Here is a 25,161-nt window from a genome sequence, read left to right on the forward strand (position 1 = left end):
CCATGCTTCAATACTGCGATAACAATACAAATAACCAATGGTTTAAACTCTGTGTTCCCTCTTCAGGGTGCTCTTGAAATAGATGTCTAAAAGTTGTTCCTCTAAAAAGGCTATGGCAGATCCTGCTATTTAACTGGGGATGATGAATGGTATATCATTAATACCATCCCTCAGAGGCCAGAGTAAGGGTTTAGGGATGTGGGTAAGGGTCCGGTCATATGAAGGGGAATTTTCAGCAGAATCTTTAGACTTCCATCACCTGAGTCAAAACACATGAGATTTTTATTGTCCTTAGCACCTTTTATTGAAATATGACCCTTGATGACAATCTGGCAGGCATATCTATGTCAGCCAAGAAGGGAGTGGTGGAGGACACAAATGCAGAAACAATAAGATTTGGAAAAAGAATAGCTTCACATGGGATACATGACCCCCAACAGCTGTACAACCAACATTAGTTCTTTATCTATAGAAACTGCCCCCTGCCCCACCCCCCTCTAAAAGATCTACTAATCTTCAAATAATATAATATGTTGTTGCAGAAATATTATTGGCATAGACAACTCCTCTGGCAAAGACAGTGGGAGTCACCAAGCTCCAAATGGGTGGAAGTGGCCAGAAATGGGACCAGCTTCTTCCATCTGGGGCCTGCTACTGGCAGAGCAGCACCTTCAGGGAGACTTGGGTTCAGAATGCGGCTCTGGTGTGCCTGGGCAGCTTTTTGGCACATGAGATTAAATAGAAAACAGAACCTGAACCTAACCTTGAAAAAGGCTTTTCATCTTTTCATCTTCTCTCCTTTTCTCTGCTTCCAATTTCTTCCTTTCTAGGACTTTATTTTCAGCGTCTCTGTCTTTTTCTGTCGGATTCTACTTGGGCATTACCGGCTATATCCTGGCTGAGTCTCCAGCTATGGGACTCAGGGAGACTCAATTATCCAGAGCCCTTGCAGGTGGCAGGGGAAGTGGGGGGACATGTGATAGTAACTCATACACTGACTTCTCTATCAACCATCATGCTTGCCTATTATCCCTGAGGGCCTGTATAAATATTTGAAGGGAGAGAGCAGAAGTCAAGACTAATAACTGTCTTTGGGGATCTCCTTTGGCCTGCCTTCCAAACTGCTTCTCACTGGCAGGGCTTGGAGGAGGGCTGAGCCCAGGAACTGAGAACAGGGGAGAGACACTGCATCTCAAGTAATACTGGCAGCTTTGCAGCACTGTCACACACAATGAGTCTGCCCTGGCAGGAGTGTGGCATGCCAGTGTCTGTTCAGCAGTTCACCTTTATCTACTGAGCTTCACTGCTAGGTATAGCTTTGGGGTTATTTTCAGGTGCTTTGGCAACTTTCCCTGCATGTGAAAATGAACATCTTTGTGATCTGATTCCAACTCTAGAAACTAATTTGAGGTGGGATGAAGAACAAAAATAACAGAGTCAATAGTATTTTTGGCGTCATAAACTTAAGGTACAACCAATCACATGCTGACTAGAAAAACTCAGACTATGGCCATAGTGTCCAAGTAAGTGATCATTCCTTTCCATAGGCCCATATTACCAAAAAGTTGTTCTAATCAACAAATCTGAGAATGATGGAACATATCAGCCTCATCTTCCCAATATAGGACACATCAGTTTGCTCATTGCTTGTCTTAGAGCCTGCTCAGAAGAAAAGATAACAACTATGGCCTCCATTCAAAGCATTCCCCTACCTTCTCAATCTTGGCTGGCTTGTGTAAGCCTAGACCTTGCAAGCCACCAGCCTTCCTGAATAAAGTAGAATCTTCCACTGGAGGGGAAAATGGCAGGGTTGCCATTCTAACAGTGTTTCCAGCAGCAGTACTAAGAGCAAACCCAGAGCTCCACAGAAAGGCTTACCACACCCCCCACCCCAGGACACCCTGCTGGCCAAGATTCTCCCATTGTTTTCAAATACAATGAAGAGGAAATGGAAGCTAGTGAAAAGTATTTGTAACAGCAGCAAAACTTCCTTGGTAAATTCTTTGGCTGAAGGAGACATCCCCGCTGCTACAGTTGACCTTCAAGGACCCCGAGGAACTCAGCAGTAACTAGCAGAGATGCCAGGCCTTGGCTGGGTTGCATAATACCAAGTATTGGCCGCAGTTAGTAAGAAACAGCTGAGCTGGATAACAGGGCAGCATATGACCATAACCCCCTTTTGTCCATCGTCCACCTGAGGGCTGCCTTTCCAGCATAGAAACTAGCTACTGGTGCCAGGGCCTTGGCAACAGCAGCAGTTTTAATTGTTTGCATGCCTAAGATCCTGGCTGGGTCATCAGCTGCTCTGGGGAGCTGGTTTTGGCTGGAGCTCCAAGCTACCTTGAGTTTTGGTTCCCCTTAGCCAGGCCACATGCTGAGAAAGCAATGGTTAGAGGAGGTCCTCCTGAGCTCACCTCTACTCATCCCATAGCTTGGAGATGGTAGAGAAATGGCTGAACCTTTCTCTGTTTCAGGAGATTTCTTTGGTTTCAAAAAGAACTCAGTAAGAAAAACTTGAACCCTGCTGGGGAATGCTAAACTCACAGTCACTTAGACTTCAGGGAAGCACAGGGCCAGGCCACAGTAGGGAGGCTCTAAGTTCAAGGGGAGATCTCATTCCTAGACATTGATAGCTATGGTGGGAACAATTCTATACCTTGGTACCTGCTTACCTAGCCACGGTGGATTCCGGCTGATCTGCAGAAAATGCTTTCCTTCTGGGCTAACTTTTCCCTCTCCAACGTCCCTCTTTTCTCCTTACTAGTTTAAAAAGAAAAAAAATAATCAAAACATAAAAATAAATAAAAACAAAATGTCATTTAAAATATAACAATAAGAACCACCTCCCCCAATAATGAAACCTGTATCTAAAAGTCAGTTTTAGTAGAGCTATTAATGGCCCATATGGTGAAGCCCTGGGGTAGGCACCTGGGGTAACCCCCAGCAATGAAAAGGAAAGATGAAACAAGAGGTGGTAGAACCAAAGTCTTAGGACAGGAAGAAGGTCATACTACCCAAGGCTAAGAGTAGGACTCTTCCCCTGAACTTGCTGCTGGGAAAGGTGAGGGTAGAGTGGATTTAAACCTGGTTCCTTCCTAAGGGTCACCTGGGAATACACAACGTTTGCTTGCATTTTGTTCAGTATAATTCCTCCTTCTGTGCTTTTCCCTGCAAAGCTTGGATGAGGCCCTGAAACTGGTGCCAGGTGAATGCCCTCAAGGCAGCCAGCTCTCTGTGAGTAATGGCTGGGCCACAAGCCCTGGGGCAGAGCAGAGCTGCAAGGAAGCTTTCCTCTGAGCCTGTTGATGATATGGGTGGGTGATGAGCACTTGATGTCTTTGGTGTCCTAGTACAAAGCAGAATGAAGGCACTTAGTTGGCTCTGTGTGCAGCGAGTACTTGCCCTTGGCAACTGTGGGAAGGAGAGTGTGGCTGTAAGATCACACCTTGCCGCAGTTCCCTTGGGTAGAGGTCTGTGGCTTCCCCAAGGTCTCCTAACTGGTTAGGACCACTGCTAGGGAAGGGGCCGTGAGAGACATCCAGGGTAGAGGGCTGGAAGAAACTGCTAATTGCTATCTATTTGCTGAGAAACTGCTAACAAAGAAGACTGAAAGCACTTCCCACTGTGGCTGGGCAGGGATGCTGTGGCAGACTGCTGGCAGAATTAGAAATTGCTGGGCCCCAGGAGTAGACTCTCCCTGAGACATTTGAGCTGCTCTTCCCCGAGCTTGATCTTCTCCTCCAGCTCTCGCTGTTCAATGATGAGAGCAGATTTCATCTTGACAAAGTGCTGGTAATCTTGGAGCTGGTCCTGAGGCAGGTAGCGGGAGACCATGCCAAACACCAACTTCTCCCGGCGGTCCACATGCTCCTTCAGCTCCTTGGCATCTGCCAACTGCCCCGTCAGCTGCTGCTTCTTCTCTATCAGCACCAACTGGGAAAGCAGAAGACCAATTAAGGGCTCTTCCAACTACCAGGCATCTGTCTAACAGTGCTGTCTAGCAGTACTCCACCAGAGATGCTGCCACAAAGCAGCTATCCATTCTGCTAATTAGTCAGTCCTAGATTTTCTGCCCTAAAGTCCACCTCCATGCAAAAGCCTTTGTTTCCACTAGCAGGAGGGTAAGCATGACAATTCTGGACAGGGGATGTGAAATCACCTCTTTCCATCTCTTTAAAGCTGTCTTCAATGTAGGGACCACCACTGGGCTTGGGGTGGAGGAAGGCTCAGACAAAGCCAGCCTGTGTCCCTTTAATCTGGTGAACAACTGTCACTGTGGAGGTGCTTTCTGTATGGTGTGTGTGTCTCTGTGTGAGTGGATATGTGTGAGTGTATGTGTCTGTGTATATATGTATATGTATGTGCATATGTGCCTCTTGCTGTGGATTCAAAGGTATATCCAAAGCCACTTGTATAGAAAAAGGTGATGCAATTTTGGTTCAGGAATAGATGCATAGTGACTCAACCTGTGAAACCGACAGCTTTCCAATATCAACTACTTGATGAGACCTACCCCTCCAATACTGCTGCTACTACTACTGGGAGCTAGTATTGATTCAGTGTTTACCCTGTCCCAGGCCCTGTTTTATGTAATTAACATAAACTAATTTAATTCTCACAATAATCCCGTAAGGCAGGAAGTATGTTCACCCCATTTTATAGATGAAGAGATTGACGCAGAGTAACGTTACGTGAGTTGTCCACAGTCACACAGCTAAGAAATGGTAGAGCAAGAATTTCAGGGCACTTAAAAGCCAGTGTTCACTCTTGTTTCTCCTTTTTTCATGTTTCTCTTTTTTTTCCTCTGTCATCCAGGCTGGAGTGCAGTGGCACAATCTTCGCTCATGGCAGCCTCTGCCTCCCAGGCTCAAGCAAGCCTTCCACCTCAGTCTCCAGAAGAGCTGGGATTATAGGCATGGACCACCAGACCAGGCTAATTTTTGTGTTTTTAGTAAAGATGGGGTTTCATTAAATTGCCCAGGTTGGTCTTGAACCCTTAGACTGAAGCAATCTGCCCATTTTGGCCTCCCAAAGTGCTGGGATTACAGGCATGAACCACCACGCCTGTCCTCAGTGCTCACACACTTTTAACCCTATCCTCTACTGTTTCCCATTTAGCCCAACTTTTTGAAAGAGAGAGCCATGAGAAGAAACAAATGGCATTTCCACCTACCCATACCCCAGAAACCCCAACTCTACCTTCTCCTGGTTGGCCTCTGAATCGATACTATTGAGAGCATTCTCTACCCGGGCCAGTCGTCCAGAGAGTGACAGCAACAGGTTGACCACTTTGTCCAGGTCCCCAACAAACAAGTGGTATTTTTCAAATTCATTGGATTTGCAGACGGCTTTTAAGTTGGCCTCCACCTCCTCCCCAAGGGCAGAATTGGCATTGATGTCCTCTAGCAGCCCTCGCTGGGCCTCCCGTAAGACAGAAAGTTTTCTGCTGATGCTTTCAATAAGCTGTACCTAGGGGAATTAAACAGAAGAAAAGGATGAGAATGGGGACCAACAGAAGCTGATTTGTGCCTGTAACCTCTGTTTTGGAATACAAGGAAGAGACAGTGGGCTCTGTCCTAGTCACTGGAAACAAAGGAAACGTGGGCAAGTCATGAGCAACTCCAGTCTTTTGGGCAAGCACCTTCTTTCCGTCTGGTAGGGATCTCCATGTCACCACCAAACTTTTTGGCATTGGGTAAGTGATACTCATACGATAAGCTTCATCTACCAAATGCAACTTAATATAATAAATACTTGCTGGAACTGGTTTTTTTTTTTTTTGAGACAGAGTCTCACTCTGCTACCCAGGCTTGAGTGCAGTGGCGTGATCTCAGCTCACTGCAACCTCCACCTTCCAGGTTCAAGCAATTCTCGTGTCTCAGCCTCCTCAGTAGCTGAGATTACAGGTGCATGCCATAGATGTCAGGCTAATTTTTTCTTTTTGTATTTTTAGTAGAGACAGGGTTTCATGACGTTGGCCAGGCTGACCTCAAGTGATCAGCCCCCTTCAGCCTCCCAAAATGCTGGGATCACAGGCGTGAGCCTCCGTACCTAGTCGCTTCCTGGGACTATTTAGTAAATAGGAGCTATAGTCCTTGTGAGAGCCTAGGTTGGAAAAGCATTTGCCCTAAGGTATTTGCCTATCACTTCATTCATTCCCCTTCAATCCATTTAAGTACCTCATGTTCATGGTACTGTGCTAGGTCTTTGCTTCCTCAGCTTGGCTTCTGAGGCCTTTTGGATAAGACTGTGAGTTCTGGAGTTATAATGACTGGGTTTGACTTCTAGCTCTGTCACTTCCTAGCTGTGGGACCTTGGGTGACTTGACATTCTTGAGCTTCATTTTCTTTATCTGTAGAATGGGGGTAACTGCTGTACCCACTGCACTGGGTCATAAAAAGGAGTCAATGAGGTGATGCATGCAAAGTGCTTGGCCCATAGTAAGTGCTCCATAAAAGCTGTGCTGCTGTTATTTATTACTCACTCTGGCCCCACCTTGCCATTCTAATGTCACTCCTCAGAGTATTTCAGAATTAGTTCCTCACTCTCCGCTGTGTTCACAACACTCATTCTTGTGTTCCTGAGTAGTTTACGCAGTTCCACCTATTCTTTATCTCTTTCTTCGTTTTTGGTTATTCCTAAATTTCTTTAGGGGACAGCTCTGCCCCTTCTCTCCCCCACAGGAACCCCTCCTCTGTAAGTCTTCTCTCAGTGATCTTTCTTTTTTGTCTGAGCTTTTAAGTATTTTAGAATTAGAACCCTACAGTGTAATTTGAAGTTCTTCACTTTCTATTCTGTGTGTGTGCCTGATCCCTCACCTGCTGTTGATTGTAAGTTTCTTAAGGGTAGTGCTGCCTGTGTCTTCTGATTTGTCTCCCTTATAGGTGAGTACAGCCACAGGGAAGTACAGTAGAGTTTTAGAGTCAGAGACATCTGGATTCCAATTCTACCTCCAAACTGTATGGCCTTAGGATAGATACCTAATCCCACTAAGACTTCTGTTTCTTCATCTGTAGACACTTCCCCAACTCGAGATTTTCTGATGGTTAAAGGAAACCACATAAGTAAAAGACTTAGTATTATGACTGACACTTAAATGCTCAATGCGTGTTTACTAATACTATTATTATTATTTAGTTCTACAACATACTCCAAACGAATGGATACTTGTCTAGCTTCAAGGTTATGACAATAATGGCCCTGTCCCAGTCTGCCCATAGCCTTTGTAGCCAGTATTGCATTGTGGTTAAGATCACAGACTCCAGTGCCAGATTACCAGAGTCTGAACTCCTGCTCTGACGCAAAGTAATGGTATTATATATGAACTTGAGCAAATTACTCAACCTCTCTGCACATCAATTTCCACATCTAAAAAATAGGATAGCAATAGGACTTACCTCACGGAATTGTTATGAGAATTAAGTAAGTTAACACATGTTACATGTTTAGAATAGTATCTTGTACATAGGGATATCCTTCGGTGTATGTTTTAATCTTTCTCTAGTCCAAGCACAGGAACCATAGGCTTATAGTTTTCTAGAATATATTCCTCTCTAGTAGTTTATTTAGAAATGTCCAAAGTGACCAGGGCTAAGACAGCCTTCTCCAGGTTCCAAGACCTGTTGCCATATTTTAGAACCTTTCAAAAGTCAGGAGATCATTATCATCTCAGTCTGAAGTATAATAGATATTCATTTAGGGAAAATTCCAAAACCCACTGGGAACCGGGTATCAGTGATATGAATGAGGCAACACAATTAGATGCTAAAAGGCTGCCAGTTATATTCACACTCCCAAATAAAAGTCAATGCTGGGGACAAAGGATGGCTGGAGGCCATCTGGAAAATGACCCACTTGGAAAATCACCTATCCACCCCAGTTCCCAGGCTCCAGGAATAGATGAAAGGATAAGTGGTGAGAGCGCTTTATTTCTTGGGACTTGTGCTCCACAACCTGAACCTCAATCCTAAAGAAGTGTACTGGATAGAGTTGTGGAGTCATCATAAATCCAGCCAGAGCTAAGTTGCTTTTTCTGGGACATCTCAAATTGGTGACATTCCTCACCTTCCTTCCTCAGAGACAAAAATTGTCATAGCCCACCTACAATCACTTCAGTTCACTTTCTGTTGTTCTGTGCTCTGACATTTCTGATCATCTCTCTCTTTTCCTGGTCAGAGTTTTTTTTATTAGGTTTTCCCCTGCAGAGGCCAGGCCATGAGTAAGCTAGGAGAACCCCTGCCATGCTCACAGAACATGGAATACAAGGAAACAGATAACTGAATCAGTAAAACTTCAACACTACCATGCTTCCAATTCTTCCCCTGACATTTTGCTTCAGATAGGAAATTGGAAGAAGGGCTCTTGCATATGGCCGTGTACCTTCCTACAGGTCATGTTCTTAAAGAAGTATGGGCAGAAGATCAATTTACATCGAGTTCAGATGTCCACAAAGAGGCAAATTGAGCCTTTGAGGTTGCCATGACAACCCTATTTGCTTACGAAATAAATACAATAGGTAAGTGCAGGGAGAGCAAAGTAATTCCAAGAATTCATTAGAAAACCAGACTAGTGGTACTTGGACAAAGAAAGGAAAGCTTTGGAACAACAACATCATCATCATCCCCATTTAACTATTTTGTATTTTTAAGACATAATTGACTATCTTTGCAAATAAACACTAAAGTTTGCCAGCCTACAATTTGTCCTTATTTTACTCAGTCTGTTCTGTCTCCCAGAAAGTTACACAAGAATAAAAATCAATGGCACTGCCATTGGGTACAAGAGCCCACTGGCAGAAGCTCTGATGTGCCCTGAGTAGTGAGTTAATTACAAGGCTGGCTCAATTCAGAGAGACAGCATGTACTGTAGAGTTGAAATTCAGACAGTCTTGATTTCAAGTGCTGGATCTACCATTTAGTCTGTACTTGGGCAAATTAGTCCTTTCAACTATTAAAAATACCCAATCTACCTTGTTGGGTTGTTCTAAGGATCACAGAGACAATAATGATGATTATGACTATTATTATTATCGACTGGATCAAAAATAGAGTGGGCTTGGATCTGTAAGAAACCCAGAGAGGCTGTATGATTTCCATACTGAAAATATGGGAATGCGAGATGTTCTAGAGAGTGTAGAAGGCTGGTCATCCTCCAGACGCATTCAAGCTAAATTGTGAAAATCTCTAGGACACATCAAAAAACTTTACCTTTTTTTGAGCCAGTTCATGGTCAACTTCCTCATCTCCTAAGCCAATCTCTGCCATCTCGGGTTGATCTTTCAGTTTGTTCAGCAGCTCTGCCTTGGCCACAGAAATATTGTAATAAGCTGAGTAAGAGGTAGGGATTCCTGGGGCCCCTGGAGGAGGCGAAAAGTGCTGAAACTCTTGTCTGTGGAAACAAAGAATGACCATTTGAGCACCACTGTTGAGAGGCTGCTGACATTTCTGCTTCTTAACTTCTCCATCTGAAAAATGGAACCCTGCTTCACCAAGGAGTTGAAAAATAAATGGACAAGAAAGACCCTGTTCAAATGTAAACAGGCCACATGAAGGCAAACTGGAGTCAGGTAAAGGCAAATTTTAAGAACTTAGAAGGCTATTGCCGTGCCTCTGACTTCACCAGCTAGGGAGACTTCTTTCAAGATAATTTGGTTTCATCACTAACACTCAATTAAAATCCAGAAAAACTGGCAGGCCCTAAAAGTTCTGGGCTTCTGATTATCATCCCTTTGGTTCATGGCCCCAGTATGTGGATCTCAAAGTAGGGGCTAGGTGGTAGAGAAGTATCTGATACCTTAGCTATGGGGTTCTCCAAACCTGTTGGCCTCCCTCAGAGGCCCCTACACCTTCACCCACCCTAGCTCTATCTAGTCTGCTTGCTTACAAAGGCACCCTGTGGCTTTCCTGGACACTCTCATCATTTCTTCTTTTCCAATGCCACTCCTGCTTGAAATGGACCCTCTGCTACAGATCTCCCATGGCAAAGAGGTCACCCATGACCTCAACAGTGGTTACCATATTAAGCACCCCTGCCAGGGACTTGTCATGGCCCACCACATCTCTCATGAGCTCTTCTGACATTGCCTGCTATAGGGCAGACCTTCAGCCTGAGAAGGGATTGCATCTCTCCAATTTTGGCATATTTCCAATGGCCCCAGCCTCCTCCATGGTTATAGAATTAAATGGGGGAAAAAATGGAACCAGTGGCACCCAGGGGCTTCACAAGTGTAACAGCAGACCCTATTGTCTTGGGTTTACCGAAGCCTGTGGGGCTGAGGAGTTGCTTCTCAGAGACCCAGCCCATGAAAGAGAACTTCTACTCAGAAAAATGTAGTTCTGGATCCATGCTGCCTTAGGTTTGGCTTCTTCTGCCATCAAAGCTTCTGGTCTGGTGTGAGGAAGGAAGTAGAGAAAAATGCTACAATGTCAGGTTTCAGTGATGGAGGGGTAAATGATTTTGCCCATGGTTTATGCTAGGGGGATGATCCATTCTCACTATATTCTTGTTGCCTGGCAGCCACTCCCACCCTCCACCTGTCTATAGCACTACCCCTTCGCTAACCTCTAGCTGTTTGAAAGGGAAAAGAGGAGACACTCATTAGTCATTTTTGCAGCTATTTGCAGTTCTTAGATAAAGGTCAAAAATAATGGTTAAAAAGCTCCACAGCTATTTACTGATTCATGCTATGCTGTCTTCTAATTCATCACACAGAAGAAATTTGGGCATAGCAATATTCTTCATCCTAGGTAAATTCATTTATATACGTTTCAAGCTTGTAACACTAATAAAAGAACAATACCAGCTAACATGCACACTGTACTTACCATGCCCCAGAAACCATCCTAAGATAGATACACACACACATAGGTATATAAATATATAATTGAATGCTCATGAAAACCATTTTACAGCTAAGGAACACGAGGCACCAAGAGGTAAAGTGACTTCCTCAAGGCCACCAGACATTAAATGGCAGACCTGCGATTTGCAACTGGACAACCTTACTCTAGAATCTGTGCTTCTGGCCACTATGTTATACTGCCAAAGGGACAACTTGACATCTTATAAAAGCTTACATGTAAGGAATTTTCTGGCTGGAGTATATCTATGTTAGCAGATAATAGAGAATATTCTGGAGAGAATATGAACTTACGGAATTCCTATATACAAGAAAATATTTAGGGTACGTGTGAAAATTCTGTGTCAGAAAGTATTACAAAGGAAAAAAAATGATGTGCTAATTGGAGACTCAGCTCTCCAGCATACACATCCCTGCATCATATTATAGTATATCATATTAGGCACTATATTCTAGGGATCCTTCCCTTATCACCTCCATTAACAGGGAAGGGATTATAGGTGATCTATGAGAATATAATTGGAATTTAATAGTAAACACCAAAGCAAAAATCAGATTCCTTTCACAGAGCACTGAGAGGAAATGCACAGAGTCCATAAAGCAAGCTGTACATATACTTGAATCAGAGTTATTAGACTTAAATAATCCTTGATTATTCCACTAACTGACTTCTGTGTGTATCCCAGCATTTTTTAATGGAAAAGTAAGTAGGTTATAGAGGTACCACAGTTTAACTTGGCTGAAATTAAGATGTCTTTGTTTGCATTTTAGACTCAACATATTATGCATCTATATGTTCCTTACAAAATCTTAAAGCTGCTTCCTCCTGGCTAGGACACAGTCCTCTCCTAGGGTCTGGAATAGAATCTTCTTCAAGAGCCCAGAGATCCTGGCATGATAGAGCAAGCACAGTAGCTACCTGTGATCTTGTGATAAAGTTACTTTATCTCCCTGGGCCTTGCTTTTCTCATCTAAGAAATGGAGAAGATGAATGGTTAACTATTTCATAAGTTTACTTTGATGATTAAATTAATACACAAAAGTACTTAGAACAACGCATAGCACATAGTAAGTAGTTAAAAAGAAATATTAGCTATGTTGGTAACGATGCTGTTCCTTAACTCTCCATCACTCAAAGAAGCATCTAATTGATTTTGTAGATACAAGCAGAGCTGTGTGCACACAAATGTTTTCCCTTACATCCCACAGCCATTAAAAAATAAATTTCTGGAGCAAGCTACAAGATCTTTAGTAATAATGGTTTATTTCTGTCTGGCCAAGGTGCCAAGGCAAATGGAGCTACATAAAGAAGGAAGAACCAGGGTCTGTTAATGCTGCCTCTGATACACCTTGCCCTACAGGAGAGGAGAGGACCCTGTGACTCCTGGCCTATAGAAAGAACAAGATATCTCTGGGAGAGGCTGACTAGGAAGGCAAAATAAGCACGGGCTTTGGAGTCAGATAGCTCTAGCTTTGCATCTTTGCTGTGTAACTTGGAATTTAGTTCATTTCTTCAGCTGTGAAATGGGGATAATAATGGCTAATACAGCTATTGGGAAGAATAAATGAAATAATGGACATATAATGCCTAGGAGTGTCTGGTATATAATAAATACTTAATAAATGTTCATCCATTCATTTATTTGTTCTTTCTTCTTAAATATTTGTTAAGTGCCTCCTATTTGGAGTTCATTTTCCCTTTTCTCTGCTATAATTGATAACAATCACAGGTACTTTTCACAAAATGTTTTCTCATTACAATAAGAATGCTCCCTAGGTAGACGAACAGCTTGAGAAGCAGCCACAAGAGATCTAATGAAGGATTCTTAGAATGCCTGGGAGCCAGGCCCGGTAGATGTGGTGCTTACGGCATCTTAGGCTGGAAAACTGATCAACCAGCTCCAGATAGCCAAGTCACAGATTTGCTGTCAATAAAATACATGCTAACAAGGTACTCCTAACCGCAACAAGTCTCAGGCAAATTCCTGCTATAAAGGGAGTTTAAAAAAAGCAGTTAGAAGCCACCTGCCTCCCCAGCCTTAGCCTCAGCAGATAGTGGGCTGAACTCTTCACAGGAGAGCAGAAAGAGCCGCTGACAGCCAAAGCACTGAGCAAATAATAGCGATGATGGCCCTGGGGCTTTTGCTTTGGAGCAAAAGAAATAATAATAATAATAACCATGCACTGTAGGGCATGCAGATGACAACTGGCTCTGTGGAGTGAATAAACACTGGCAGTCCTGCTGCCAGAACACACTCCCTGCCTAGGCAGTTCACCCTGTCAGCTACCACTTATTACCCACCCACATGAATGCAAAGAGGCAGGTAAACAAGGAGGGGGCGGAAGTGGAAGAGAAAAAGAAAGTCCTTAACTGTTGTGAGGATTATCAAGGCATGAAGCACCCAGCCCCAGGAACACCTTTGATGTTGGGGATTGTGGTGGGTGGGGGGTGAGTTTAGAAGCCCAAGCTAGTTGTCATGGAGCAGAGGTAGGACACGTTGTGAGCTGGCCTCTTATTCTGGAGGGTAAGCAGAAGAGAAGGCAGAAAAAGTGCCTGACCCAGGTTTCTGGGAAAGACCTAATACAGGCAACAAGTGTTCAATGCCTTTAAGATCAGGGGCCAGCAATTGATGGATATGGTAAAGACACACAAAGGAAAAACACAGTACATTAATAATGATATTTAGGAATAAGAACATGATATTTACTGAGCACCTACTATATGCTAAGTATGGAGCTATATCCTTTATGTAGATTATCAATGACGTGGAGCAGGTATCATTATACCCATTTTCCAGGTAGGGAAACTGAGGCTAGGAGCAATTTAATTGACCAGACTGAGGTCATCCAGTTAGTAAATTGTGGAGGCAAAATTCAAACTTGTCCTGCCTGCCTCTTCAGGAACCTAGTATCTTTCGCATGTACTTACTTGGGGGATTCGGTGGCTTCCTGTTCTGATGTCCTCCAAAGCCCACCAATGCCATAGTAGCAAGGGGGCTGAGCCTGCTCAGGTTGAGATCCCAAATGACCCCTTATTGGAGGCAGGAAATCACTGGAATGGAGTGCAAAGGATTCTTGCTCTGCTGGGATACTTTGCGAACCCTGTCTTGAGCCCTCCATGTGGCCAAGGCTTAGGGGTTGAGGCTGCTCCAGGACCTCCTCAGGATTGAGAGCACAGGAACCAGAGGTTTCTGAACTGAAATACTGGGGTGGCAGCTCCTCTTCCTCCTCTTCTCTCTCCTCCTCCTCCTCCTCTTCTTCTTCTTCCTCCTCCTCTTGTTTCTGCTGCTGCTGTGGCTGCTGCTGTTGCTGCTTCTGCTGCTGGGCTGCACGAAAGAGCCTGTACTTTTCCCAGTTGGGAGGAGGAGGGCGAGGAGGAGGAAAGGCCTTCTTCCTGGCTCCAAGAAGATCCGGCTGGGTCTCATCACCTTTGCTAAAGAGCTCCCTCCTATGCTGCCCCCAGGCCCGGGTGCTTTGGGGCTCCAAGCTGATGTGACTCTCTGAGAAGGCACGGCTGCGCAGTGGGTGGGGCATGGAGGCAAGGGAGCTCCCCTCCTCATATACTGAGGTTTCCTCTGATGTTTTCAAAGCATGTTTGAAGTCTCCAAGGAGGTCGAGAGAAGAAATTGCCCGGTAGCTTGACAAGTCCAGCGATGGGTTCTCAGGGCAAGGATGGAAAGGGGTTGCCCACGAAAAGCTATTCTTGGAATGAGCCATTTCCCTGCAAAACATCAAATGAGTACTGAGAAAAACAAGCAAGTTGCAGATAGGCCCGTTGTCATATAAATAACAACATTTATATAAAATTTAAAATGTCCACAAAACAATTTAATATGTATAGTAAATGTAATAGTAATAGTAATAATAATACAATAATAATGAGAGCTAACACTTACTGAGCATATACTAAATGCTAGGCACTGTTTTAAGTGGTTTCCATGTCTTATCTATTCCTCACAATAACCCTAGGAGGTAGCTATTGCTATTGCACTGATTTTATAGTTGGGGAAACTGAAGCATAGAGAGTTGAGGTAACTTGCCTGGGGTCATAAAGCTAGCACGTGGTAGGGCTAGAATTTGTACTTGAACACTTTAGCTCCAAAGTCTGGATATATACACACCCCAGTCTGTTTATAGCAGTCAGATTGCATGTGCTGTTTTCTAGGGTTTACAAGCCTGGCTATCCTGCCTCATCTGTTGTTTTTGTTTGCTTTTCATTATAAAAATTTCATATATTTAGAGATATACAGAGATTGAATGCCATGATACCCATGCTGCTACCTATCACCCACACTTAGTGAGTCTGAATACTTTGCCATTTATGTTTCATGAATTTTTCTTAAGAAATAATATCCTTTGCATAACTCCTCACTTCCATTCCCCTACTGCCTCTCTAGATGCAACTTATATTATGAATTAGATATATATACTTTCTATGTTTTTATACTTGTAATAAAAAACACCAAACAAGTCATAGTTATCTGCTTTTTGGGATTTAAAATATTTCCTTCTGGCTAGGCACAGTGGCTCATGTCTGTAATACGAGAACTTTGAGAGGCTGAGGTGGGTGGATCACTTGAGTCCAGGTGTTCAAGATCAGCCTGGGCAACGTAGTAAGACTTTATCTCTAAGTTTTTTTTTAATTAGCTGGGCATGATGGTGCATGCTTTTATTCCCAGCTACTTGGGAGGCTGAGGTGGGAAGACAGCTTGAGCCTAAGAGGTCAAGGCTGCAGTGAGCCATCATTGCACCTCTGTACTCCAGTTAGAGTGACAGAGGAAGACCTTGTCTCAAAAAAAAAACTCCTTCTAATGCAATTCCAGTCAGAATTCTCAAAAGAAATTTTTAACTAATTTAACTATGAATTTTTAGAGAATTAACTTGTAATAAAAACATGATACAATATTAAAGAGTATTCTGCTACAGAAGAAATGAGGAAAGGGGCAAGTAAGGAATAAAATATATCATAAAATAATCGTAATTAAAACTGTGTTATTGATCAACAAAACAGAGTAGAAAGTTCAGAAACAAAGCAGACTACCTATAAAAATATCATATACATAATCTTCCCCAAAAAAGGAGATAAAGAAATATTATTCAATAAATGTTTTTGAGATAACTGTAAAGCAGTGCTTTTTGGAGCTACATCATATATTATATAGCAAAATAAATTCCAGATCAAGAGTCATGGATATACATGTGTGTGTGTGTATGTGTCTATACTTTTAATATATATGTTATACGTGTATATATTATACACATATATAACATAAGAAAAACCAATCCAAAAATTTAAAAGACTATCATTGTGAGGTGAAATAAGACTCTCATAAACAATAGAAGAAAACCTCCAAGGAAAATAAGTTCAGGTTTATTTAAATATACATAGAAAGTCAAAGTTCTGTATAATAAAGAGTGACTAAAGTTAAAAGACATCTCTTTAGCCACAGGGTATAAAGAGTTAAGCCCTCTAAGCCACAGGATGTTGTTTCCTGCTGTAGCCTGTGAGTAATCGGCATCATGCTAAGTCCTGCCCAGTGACAGGAAATTTCAGGGGCTCAATTAAATCATCATACAGAATATCCATTCAATAATCATGATGAAGATAGAAATATTTCTTTAAAAAATAATAATGCACATAGTGATAGCCAAACTCAGACAGAATGGTAGACAAAATATCCTTCATTCCCTTCTTATCCAGCCCCCATTCTGGTTAGCTCACCACTCATGTGGATCAGAGATTCATATCCAGACATACCCACTATCTTCTTATTTGGGCTTTTGCACACTTATACTTCATTATGATTATAACAATCCCTTGTGTTCAAACTGTTCAACATTGCGTATTCCCTCACAAAAAAACACCAAAACCAAAACAAAAGGTGATGGACAAGTGGAAAGTAAAAAAATGACAAACATGTACCAGGCAGAGAAGCCTTTCCTGACTACTTTATCTAAAATTGACACAACTTATATTTAATCATCCTTATTCTACTTTATTATTTGAGTATTCATCTTCATCCCTACCTGATATCATATCACATACCTATTTTTACTTGATTATTTTCTGTTCCAATCTCTAACTAAAATGTAAGCTCCAGGAGGTCAGGGATCTTGTCTGTCTCATTCATAGGCACACAGTGGGTGTTCAATAAACATGTTTAATAAAGGAAATAATGTCAAAATTAAAGAAAAAATAAATTATGACACTCATTTCATAAATAATGAATTAAAAGCAAAAAGCAATAAATAAGATAAAGAAGGGCACTATAATGTTAACGACTAGAACACATGATCATGATCTCATCTTTTATGCACCAAAAAGCATAACATAAAGATTCTTAAAGTAAAATCTATAGCAAATGCAAAGGTAGAAAAAAAGTAGAAACAAAATATGAGACTGTTCCAGCTGATGACAGATCATGACAGTCAAAAACTAAGATAATGACAAAATCTAAGTTTCTTCATACACTGAAATAGACTATGTATTTTTCTTTATCAAGGAACCATTGAATATATTTTTAATTGGCTATCTACTGAGCTAGAAAATGGAAGTAGTACAGACCATATTCTCTAATGACAATATGGTAACACTAGAAGTTAATAACTAAATGAAAATAAAAATCTTTAGTATATAGAAAATAAACAGAAAAAAATGTACTTTAGTCAAAGAGAAAATCTAATTTGAAATTGTTGAATACCTATTAAATTACAACAATGGAAATATCAGAAGCTAGAGGATATGGTTGACTAAAGCAGTAGTCAAAGAAAAACTTGTAGGCCAGGCATGGCAGCTCACGCCTGTAATCCCTGCTTTGGGAGACCGAGGCAGGCAGATCACTTGCGCCCAAAAGTTCCAGACCAGCCTGGCCAACATGGTAAAACCCTCTCTCTACTAAAAATACAAAAATTAGCTGGATGTAGTGGCGGGCGCCTGTAATCCCAGCTACTCGGGAGGCTCAGGCAGGGGAAGTGCTTGAACCTGGGGGGCGGAGAATGCAGTGAACTGAGATCGTGCCAGTGCACTTCAGCCAGGGTGACAGAGCAAAACTCTGTCTCAAAAAAAGGAAAAGAAAAACCTGTAGCCTTAAATACTTATATGAGTACATATGAACAAATCAAAATAAATGAATTAAGCATTCAACAAAAGAATACAAGAATCAAAAAAATCATAAAAATAAACCTAAAACAAAGCAGATAATAAAACTAATGGCAGAAAATAACATACTTGAAAATAAATTATAGAACTAATAATTAAAGCCAAAACCAATTCCTCAAAAGAAAATATAAAACAGTGAAACAGATTAACCACTTGCAAATCTAATTTAAAAACATTCAAAAGCACAAAATTAGAAATGAAGAAATAACCACAGTTACAGAGTAAATGAAAAGGATAAGAGAATATTTTGCTCTACCCCATAAAACAAATTTGAAAACTTAAAGTGTGTTTCTATGAAAACAAATATTACCAAAACTGATTGCAGAAGAATGAGAATATATAAACCCACAGGTTACGATAGGAAAAAAATGATAAATTTGATCAAACTAGAGACCAATGCAAAACATCTCAAAGATCTTAAATAAAAAATTAGCAAACAGAATCTAAGAGATGTTAAGAAATATAACACACCATGATCAAATGGGGTTCATCCTAGAAATATGACTGGTTCAGTAATAGAAAATCTACTGATATAATTGACAACATTAATATATCAAAGAATAAAAGTCATATAACAATTTCCCTAGTGCCAAAATGTATTTGATAACAATTCAACATCATTTCCAGATTAAAAAAAAACTAACAGAAAAAGATGTCTATTTCCATAATATCATCATTATCATCAGACTTTTTTTTTAAGTCAAAAGTCAGTATTGTGCTTAATGGCAAAACACTAGAGGTATATCCATTAAAACCCAGAACAAGGCAAAGGTGCTCACTTTCCTCACTAATGTTTAATATTGTTCTGAAAGCAATAGTGCAATTTGACATAAAGATGGAAATATAAAATAAAGATGGAAACACTGGAAGAAGGGGATAGGTTCTCATCATGTATAGATGATATGAGTATTTATCTGGAAAATTCATCAGAAACTTTTTTCTGAGACAGTCTCACTCTGTCACTTAGGTTGCAGTGCAGTGGCACGATCTGGGCTCACTGCAACCTCTGCCTCCCAGGTTCAAGTGATTCTTGTGCCTCAGCCTCCCAAGTAGCTGGGACTGCAGACGTACACTGCCATGCCTGGCAAATTTTTGTATTTTTAGTAGAGACAGGTTTTTGCCATGGTCTTGAACTCGGGAGCTCAAGCAATCCCTCCACTTCAGCCTCCCAAAGTGCTAGGATTACAGGTATGAGCCACTGTGCACAGCCTCATCATAAACAATTTTTAAAATACCAATAATGGGAAAATTCAGTAAGGCATCAGGGTATAAAATTAATATACAGAAATCAACAACTTTTCTATATAGATGTAAGAATTAGTTAGAATATATAAAAGAGGGAAAGATGACATTTACTACAACAATTTAAAAGGTAAGATGCGTAGAAATAAACCTAACAAGATATATGCAGGATCTATAAGCCAAAAACTTTAAAACTCTATTGAGAAACATAAAACTAGATGCACATAAATGAAAGGACTCACAATTTCCTTGCCACAATGACTCAACTTATTGCTAAGATGGCAACTCTAACTGAGTAAATCTATAAACTTAATAGAAACTCTATAAAACTGTCAACAGATTGCATTTTGGAACATTATTGTAAATTTCATATGGGAAAAATAAAATCATGAGAATTATTAGAGAACAGTATGGAAAATGTAGAGTCATGAGGGAAGACTAGCCCTACCAATTATTGAAATGATTTCTAAAGATAGCAGTAAATAATGCAGTCTCACAAACAGAAAGGTAGATCCATGGAATAAAACAGAGAACACTAGAACACTGACGTCAACTCAAATGTATATGGGAAGTTAGTTTGTGAGGAAGCATTTCAAATAGTGGGGGAAAGATGAATTATTCAATACATAATTTTAGAACAACTGGATAGCCATTGAAACAAAAATAAAGCCGAATCATCACATCACTTTTTACAACAAAATTAAGTTTATATGTATCAAGATTCAATTGTCAAAAAAAACCATAAAGGTGCTAGAAGAAAATATTTTAAAAACTATGAAATAATGTCAGCAGGATAAGTTCTAAGACACAAAACATAAAAGTTATAAAGGAAAGTTGATAAATGTGACTTCCTAAAGCTTAAAAAATTATGTCCAGAAAAATATATCATCAAGTCTAAAAGTGAAGATATACTGGGAAAAATATTTGTAACATCTATAAGAGTAAATATCCTTAATATGTGAAGTATGCCTACCAATCAATAAAAGGGACCAACAACTCCATAGGAAAAAAATGGTATAGTTTACAGAAAAATACAGATGACTTATCAACTTACCAAAGGTGTTCAACCTCACTTAAAATTTTAAAAATGCCAATCAAAACAAAAATGAAACTTTTAAAATAAAAAAGTAAAATAATTAACGAGGGTATAAGGAAACAGGTGATCTTTTACACTGTTGGTGGGAGTGGAAATTGGTATAACTCCTAGGGAGGGCAATTTGGAAGGAAAAGAAGGTAAAATGTGCATATTCTTTGACCCAGTAGTTCAACTTCCAGAAATTTATCCTGCAGACACATTCCAACATGAACATGAAGAGATATCCGTAAGATATTCACTGTAGATTTGTATGTAATCACAAAAGACAGGAAACCATCTAAATGCACTTCAATCGGGACTAAATAAAATAGGGAATATCTATATATGGAACACATGTAGCTGTTAAAGGTGATGCAATAGATCTATGTGTAATATAGAATTATCATTAAAATAAAAAAGCAGGATGTAGAATAGAAAAGATGTGCGATATGTTCTCACTTTTGTAAAAAAGAATGTATATACATGCACACACATTACTTTTCTGGAAAGATACACAACAAACTGCTAGGAATGTCTCCTGTGAAGAGCTGTACTGATCGTTTGGGGTGAGATTCTGTCATAGCATGCGTGTATGTATACACTAAATGCATTTATGACTTTTTTCAATTCAAAATTAGTAAACAGAAAAATAAAGCACAAATCTGATTTTGTTATACGTTTTTCTGCTTGAAGCCTACATTATTCATAAAATACAGACCCTTAACAGGATTTGTAAGATTCCTTAAAATTCTGCCATTCCCATGCTTTCCACACTTCTTTTGGTCTTTACATGCTCTGTTCCCTCTTTATCCTCTCTTTTCCCCTCTTTATCTGACTTACTTTCAGATTTCCACTGAGATATTCGAGATATCATTTCCTTGAGGAAGCCTTCCCTGTCTTCCCCAAAGTATGGGATAGTGCCCAGACTCTGCTCTAACAGCACCCATTAATTTTCCTAGCACAATACTGCTTAGTTGTCTGCCCCTTCCACATGACCATATTGAGGGTGAAGGCCATGTCAAGTTCACCACTATATCACCAGTACACAGCACAGTGCCTGGCACACAGTGGCTGCTCAGTACATATTTCTCCAGTGTGGAATAAATGCAGGTTTGTGTGACTATAGAAAAAAGAAAACTTAAACCTTTTACTGTAACCTTGTAGCACCGGTTGCCAGGCAATGGAAACAGTGAATGGCAAGTAAAGCAGTCAGCAGCTGTCCAATTACTCCAGAATCTGATTGGGGTTTGTGTGTGGTAGTGGTGGTGATGGCGGTGGGGTGTGGGCTGAAATTTATCTTGAGGCTCTGTTTGCACAGCAAGTCTGTTGTTTTTACGTAAATTGCATATTTCTTTGCGGTAGTGCAAGCTAATGGAAATTATTTGTTTTGTTCAACCTTATCAAGCTTCCTAATTCTATTACTGGGCTGATGTACCCTACGGCACTCAAAGAGCACCATACTTCTTCAAATGAGCTGCGTAGAGCTTCTCTGCTTTGATCAAAGCTGGTGCCTTGTCAATGCTGTCCTTAACTACACATCGCAAATGATTAGGTGCTTGTCTCATGTAGGTGCTTTCATAAAATGTTGCTTCCTACTTCAACAGGGTGCCTGGCCAATGCCCTTCAGCCTTGCCCAATCATTTTTTCAGTTTTTGGCATCCAAAGATTAAAGTATTAATTGGCTATTGATATTTATGTTGGAACCTTTATGGTCAGTTCCCTTTTTCTTCATTCTGGAGGAGTTCTGGGTTTGTAGGAAAATGAGGTCAACTTTCCACTCTACTGGGCGCTAACCATTCTTCTTTCCTTCTCCCTGAAACTGGATTTCAACCACCTACCTTTTCTTTTTTTTTTTTTTTTGACAGGTCATTTATTTTTCAGTCTAGGGTAGTTGTCTTCACAGTATTTTATTTATACTTGTTTTTTTCTATTTCTTGCATTTCAAAGCATAAATGTGAGGACATTAGCATATATGAGAAATTAATAAATACATTGCCAACATAGGTTGAGGGTCCATGGTTAAAAAATTCTTTCTGAGAAGGCTACATGATCCAACTTTTATTGGAAACCACTAGTCTGAGAAAACAGCTAATAATCAAAGTGGCTCCTCATCAGAATTACCCAGGAAGTTGTTTAAAATGTAAATTCATAGGCCCCAACCCTAGAAACTGGGATTTCATACCTCTGTGGTGGGCTCCAGGAAACAGCATTTAAAGCAATTCACCTAAAGGACTCTAACACAGGTGGTTCAGGGACCATATCATGGAAACAAAGGTTCAGAGTAAAAGGGCTGAGAGTGCTGTGGTTTGGGGGCAGTTATTTGTTCCAATTAGGTTGGTTTCCAAACTATACATTCTGTCCCTCACCCCTCACCACACACACTTGGTTGCTCATTTCTATCTCCTGTCCCTGCCTCTCTCCCGACCTTCTTCTCCAATCTAGATTTCATGCAATGCAGCAATATCCTCAAAGGCAACAGATGGGCCAATCTCTTGCAGCTGTGATGCAAAGAACCCTGATCCATGATAACAATCAAATTCAGCGCATTTTCTTTTTTCCCCTAACAAGGGCACAGGACAGGCGATAGAGCAAAGCAGAAAGAACACAGTTTTAGAAAGACTTAGGTCTGAATTCCAGTAAAATTTAAAAATCTGGCTCTATAACTCAAAAGCTGCATGACTTTGAGCAAGATATTTCACTTACCTTACTTCCAATAAAATACGTGTCTTACAAATAAGCAATCATGAGGATGAACTGTGTAAAAAAGACCTAGAAATGATGCTAGGAACATGGAAAGTTGCCTTCACAGTTATATGCTTTAGCCCTGTTCCTTGTTCCCATTAAGAGAATTGGACTGCACTGTTCCCTGGTTAATGTTCCCTGTTAATGGAAGAAAAGAACATGCCCTTCTAGGGGCATCTGGTGCCTCAAGTCATGGGACTGTGACCCTATCTAGAGGTAATGAGCACAAGGCAACCTGGGAATTGCTACTCTCTGCATCAGCCCTCATTTTAAGAGGACTACCCTCCCACTCACCTGCCCTGTGTTGGGTCAACCTGAGCATTACAGAGTCACCTTACATCTAGCAGGCACAAGGAGTCCAACTCCAGAAGGGGAAGACTACCCTTAATGGGAACATCTGGGCCAATGTGTGTACTAGTCATTCCTTCCACTAATCCTCGCTGAATATTACACTGTGCAAGATGATCAGATCAAAGGGGAGCAAAACCGATATTGCTCCTGTCTTCCTGGCTTTAACAATTGAAGCAAAATGGTGAAAGGGAGGCTTCCGTTGAAGGGAGTCAGCCTAAAGCCAAGGACATTGGTTGGCCTCTAGAAGTCCTATTTTCAAGGGGATCAGACCTCTTAAATGTAAAGAAAAATTTGCAACTCTGCTTTAAGACCAGGTAAGGATTCTTTCCTTGGAGTGGAGAGCAAGGAGTTCATTAAGAAAAAGGAACTACTCTGGTTCCTTTTTTTTTTTTTTTTTTTTGAGACAGTGTCTTGCCTAGGCTGGAGTGCAGTGGCATGATCTTGGCTGACTACAACCTCCACCTCCTGCCTCAGCCTCCCCTGTAGCTGGAACTACAGGTGCATGCCATCATGCCTGGCTAATTTTTGTATTTTTAGTAGAAAAGGGTTTTCACTATGTTGGCCAGGTTGGTCTTGAACTCCTGATCTCAAGTGATCTATCTGCCTTGGCCTCCCAAAGTGCTGGGATTATAGGCGTGAGCTACCACACCCAGCCGACTACTCTGGTTTCTGATTTCTTGCTAAGTGTTGGGCCCCGTGTTAGGCACTTTCGTGTTTGTATTTCCATTAATCTTCAGAACAACCATTATTGTCAGTTTGCAGATGAGAATCCTGAGGCTTCAAAAGGATAAATCATTTTCTCAGCTAGTAAAAAGCAGCGGTATCCAGACCTGCCTCGTCTGTCTCTGAGAGATAATCGCAGGAAAGCAAGGACTCCTGGGGTAGAGCAAAAGGTACTTGCGCTGCATTCATCCTCAGGGGTCCATGAAGACTTTAGCTACTCACTGAAGAAAGGAGAGGAAGCATGAAAGCAAACGATGAGAAAGGGCTTTGTTGACATCAGCAAAGTGACTACATCTCAAAAACAAAAGCAAATTGCCTGCCAAAACCAGGGTTCTTTGTCTCTTTTCCTCTTCCATGGGTTGCCTTTTTTTTTCTGAATAAATTTTCCCCTTTTGTTGAATTTTTTTTTTTTTTGGTCTAATAGGAATTGGAAATGAAAACCAATACTTGCAGAGACTGAAAAATCTCCTCCTGCCTATTCCTCAGCCCTTTTGAAGTTTCTTGTTTGGAAGCTTTATTTTTAAGCTCACCACAATAGCTTGGCATTCCAGAATCTCAGTAGCAACAGCACACAGGTCCAACCCCTCTTGCCTTTCCCTTTCCCTAGCAGCCAAAATACAATTCTGCTCCAAGAGAAACAGCCACTCCCAGGTTATTGCTGAAGGAAATATTTGCAAGATCCAGGAAGTGAGACACAAGGAGGATACACAGGAAGGGGAGAAGGACCCAGAGAGCTTGTTGCTGCCACCCCTGCTTGCCCCTAGATCCACAGAAATTCAAGTAATGAACAATTAGCCTGGCAACAACAAATGCAAGTAGGAGCACTTGCCCTGAACCTTCTCTAGTCCTCAGGAGGCTGATGCAGAGTGTCCTGTGAAGAAATCTGACAAGTCCCTGCTTTACTGGGGCTATCCTGGGTGAAGCTTAGCTCCTTTTCTCCAATGACCCCAATCTATATTTTTCGTCAAGTAATGCATACATACATACATACACAATCGTTGTGGTAGAGAG

At 41.1% G+C, this 25,161-nt stretch overlaps 1 protein-coding gene across 3 annotated transcripts in view; it reads right to left on the minus strand.

Moving 5' to 3' along the window:
• Positions 1–279: 279 nt before the first annotated feature.
• Positions 280–25,161, minus strand: part of SHROOM4 (shroom family member 4) — a 218,005-nt gene continuing 193,123 nt past the window's right edge. For all 3 annotated transcript variants that reach the window (XM_035289514.3, XM_035289516.3, XM_035289517.3), the window contains 4 exons: positions 13,788–14,579; positions 9,207–9,387; positions 5,200–5,469; positions 280–3,933 (listed from right to left, as the gene is read on the minus strand). In XM_035289514.3, the coding sequence (XP_035145405.1) occupies positions 3,664–3,933; positions 5,200–5,469; positions 9,207–9,387; positions 13,788–14,579 (1,513 nt within the window). In that variant the 3' untranslated portion in view covers positions 280–3,663. The remainder of the gene's footprint in view (positions 3,934–5,199; positions 5,470–9,206; positions 9,388–13,787; positions 14,580–25,161) is intronic.

The sequence above is a fragment of the Callithrix jacchus genome, chromosome X (assembly GCF_049354715.1).
Source record: "Callithrix jacchus isolate 240 chromosome X, calJac240_pri, whole genome shotgun sequence".
NCBI classification, from domain to species: Eukaryota; Metazoa; Chordata; class Mammalia; order Primates; family Cebidae; genus Callithrix; species Callithrix jacchus.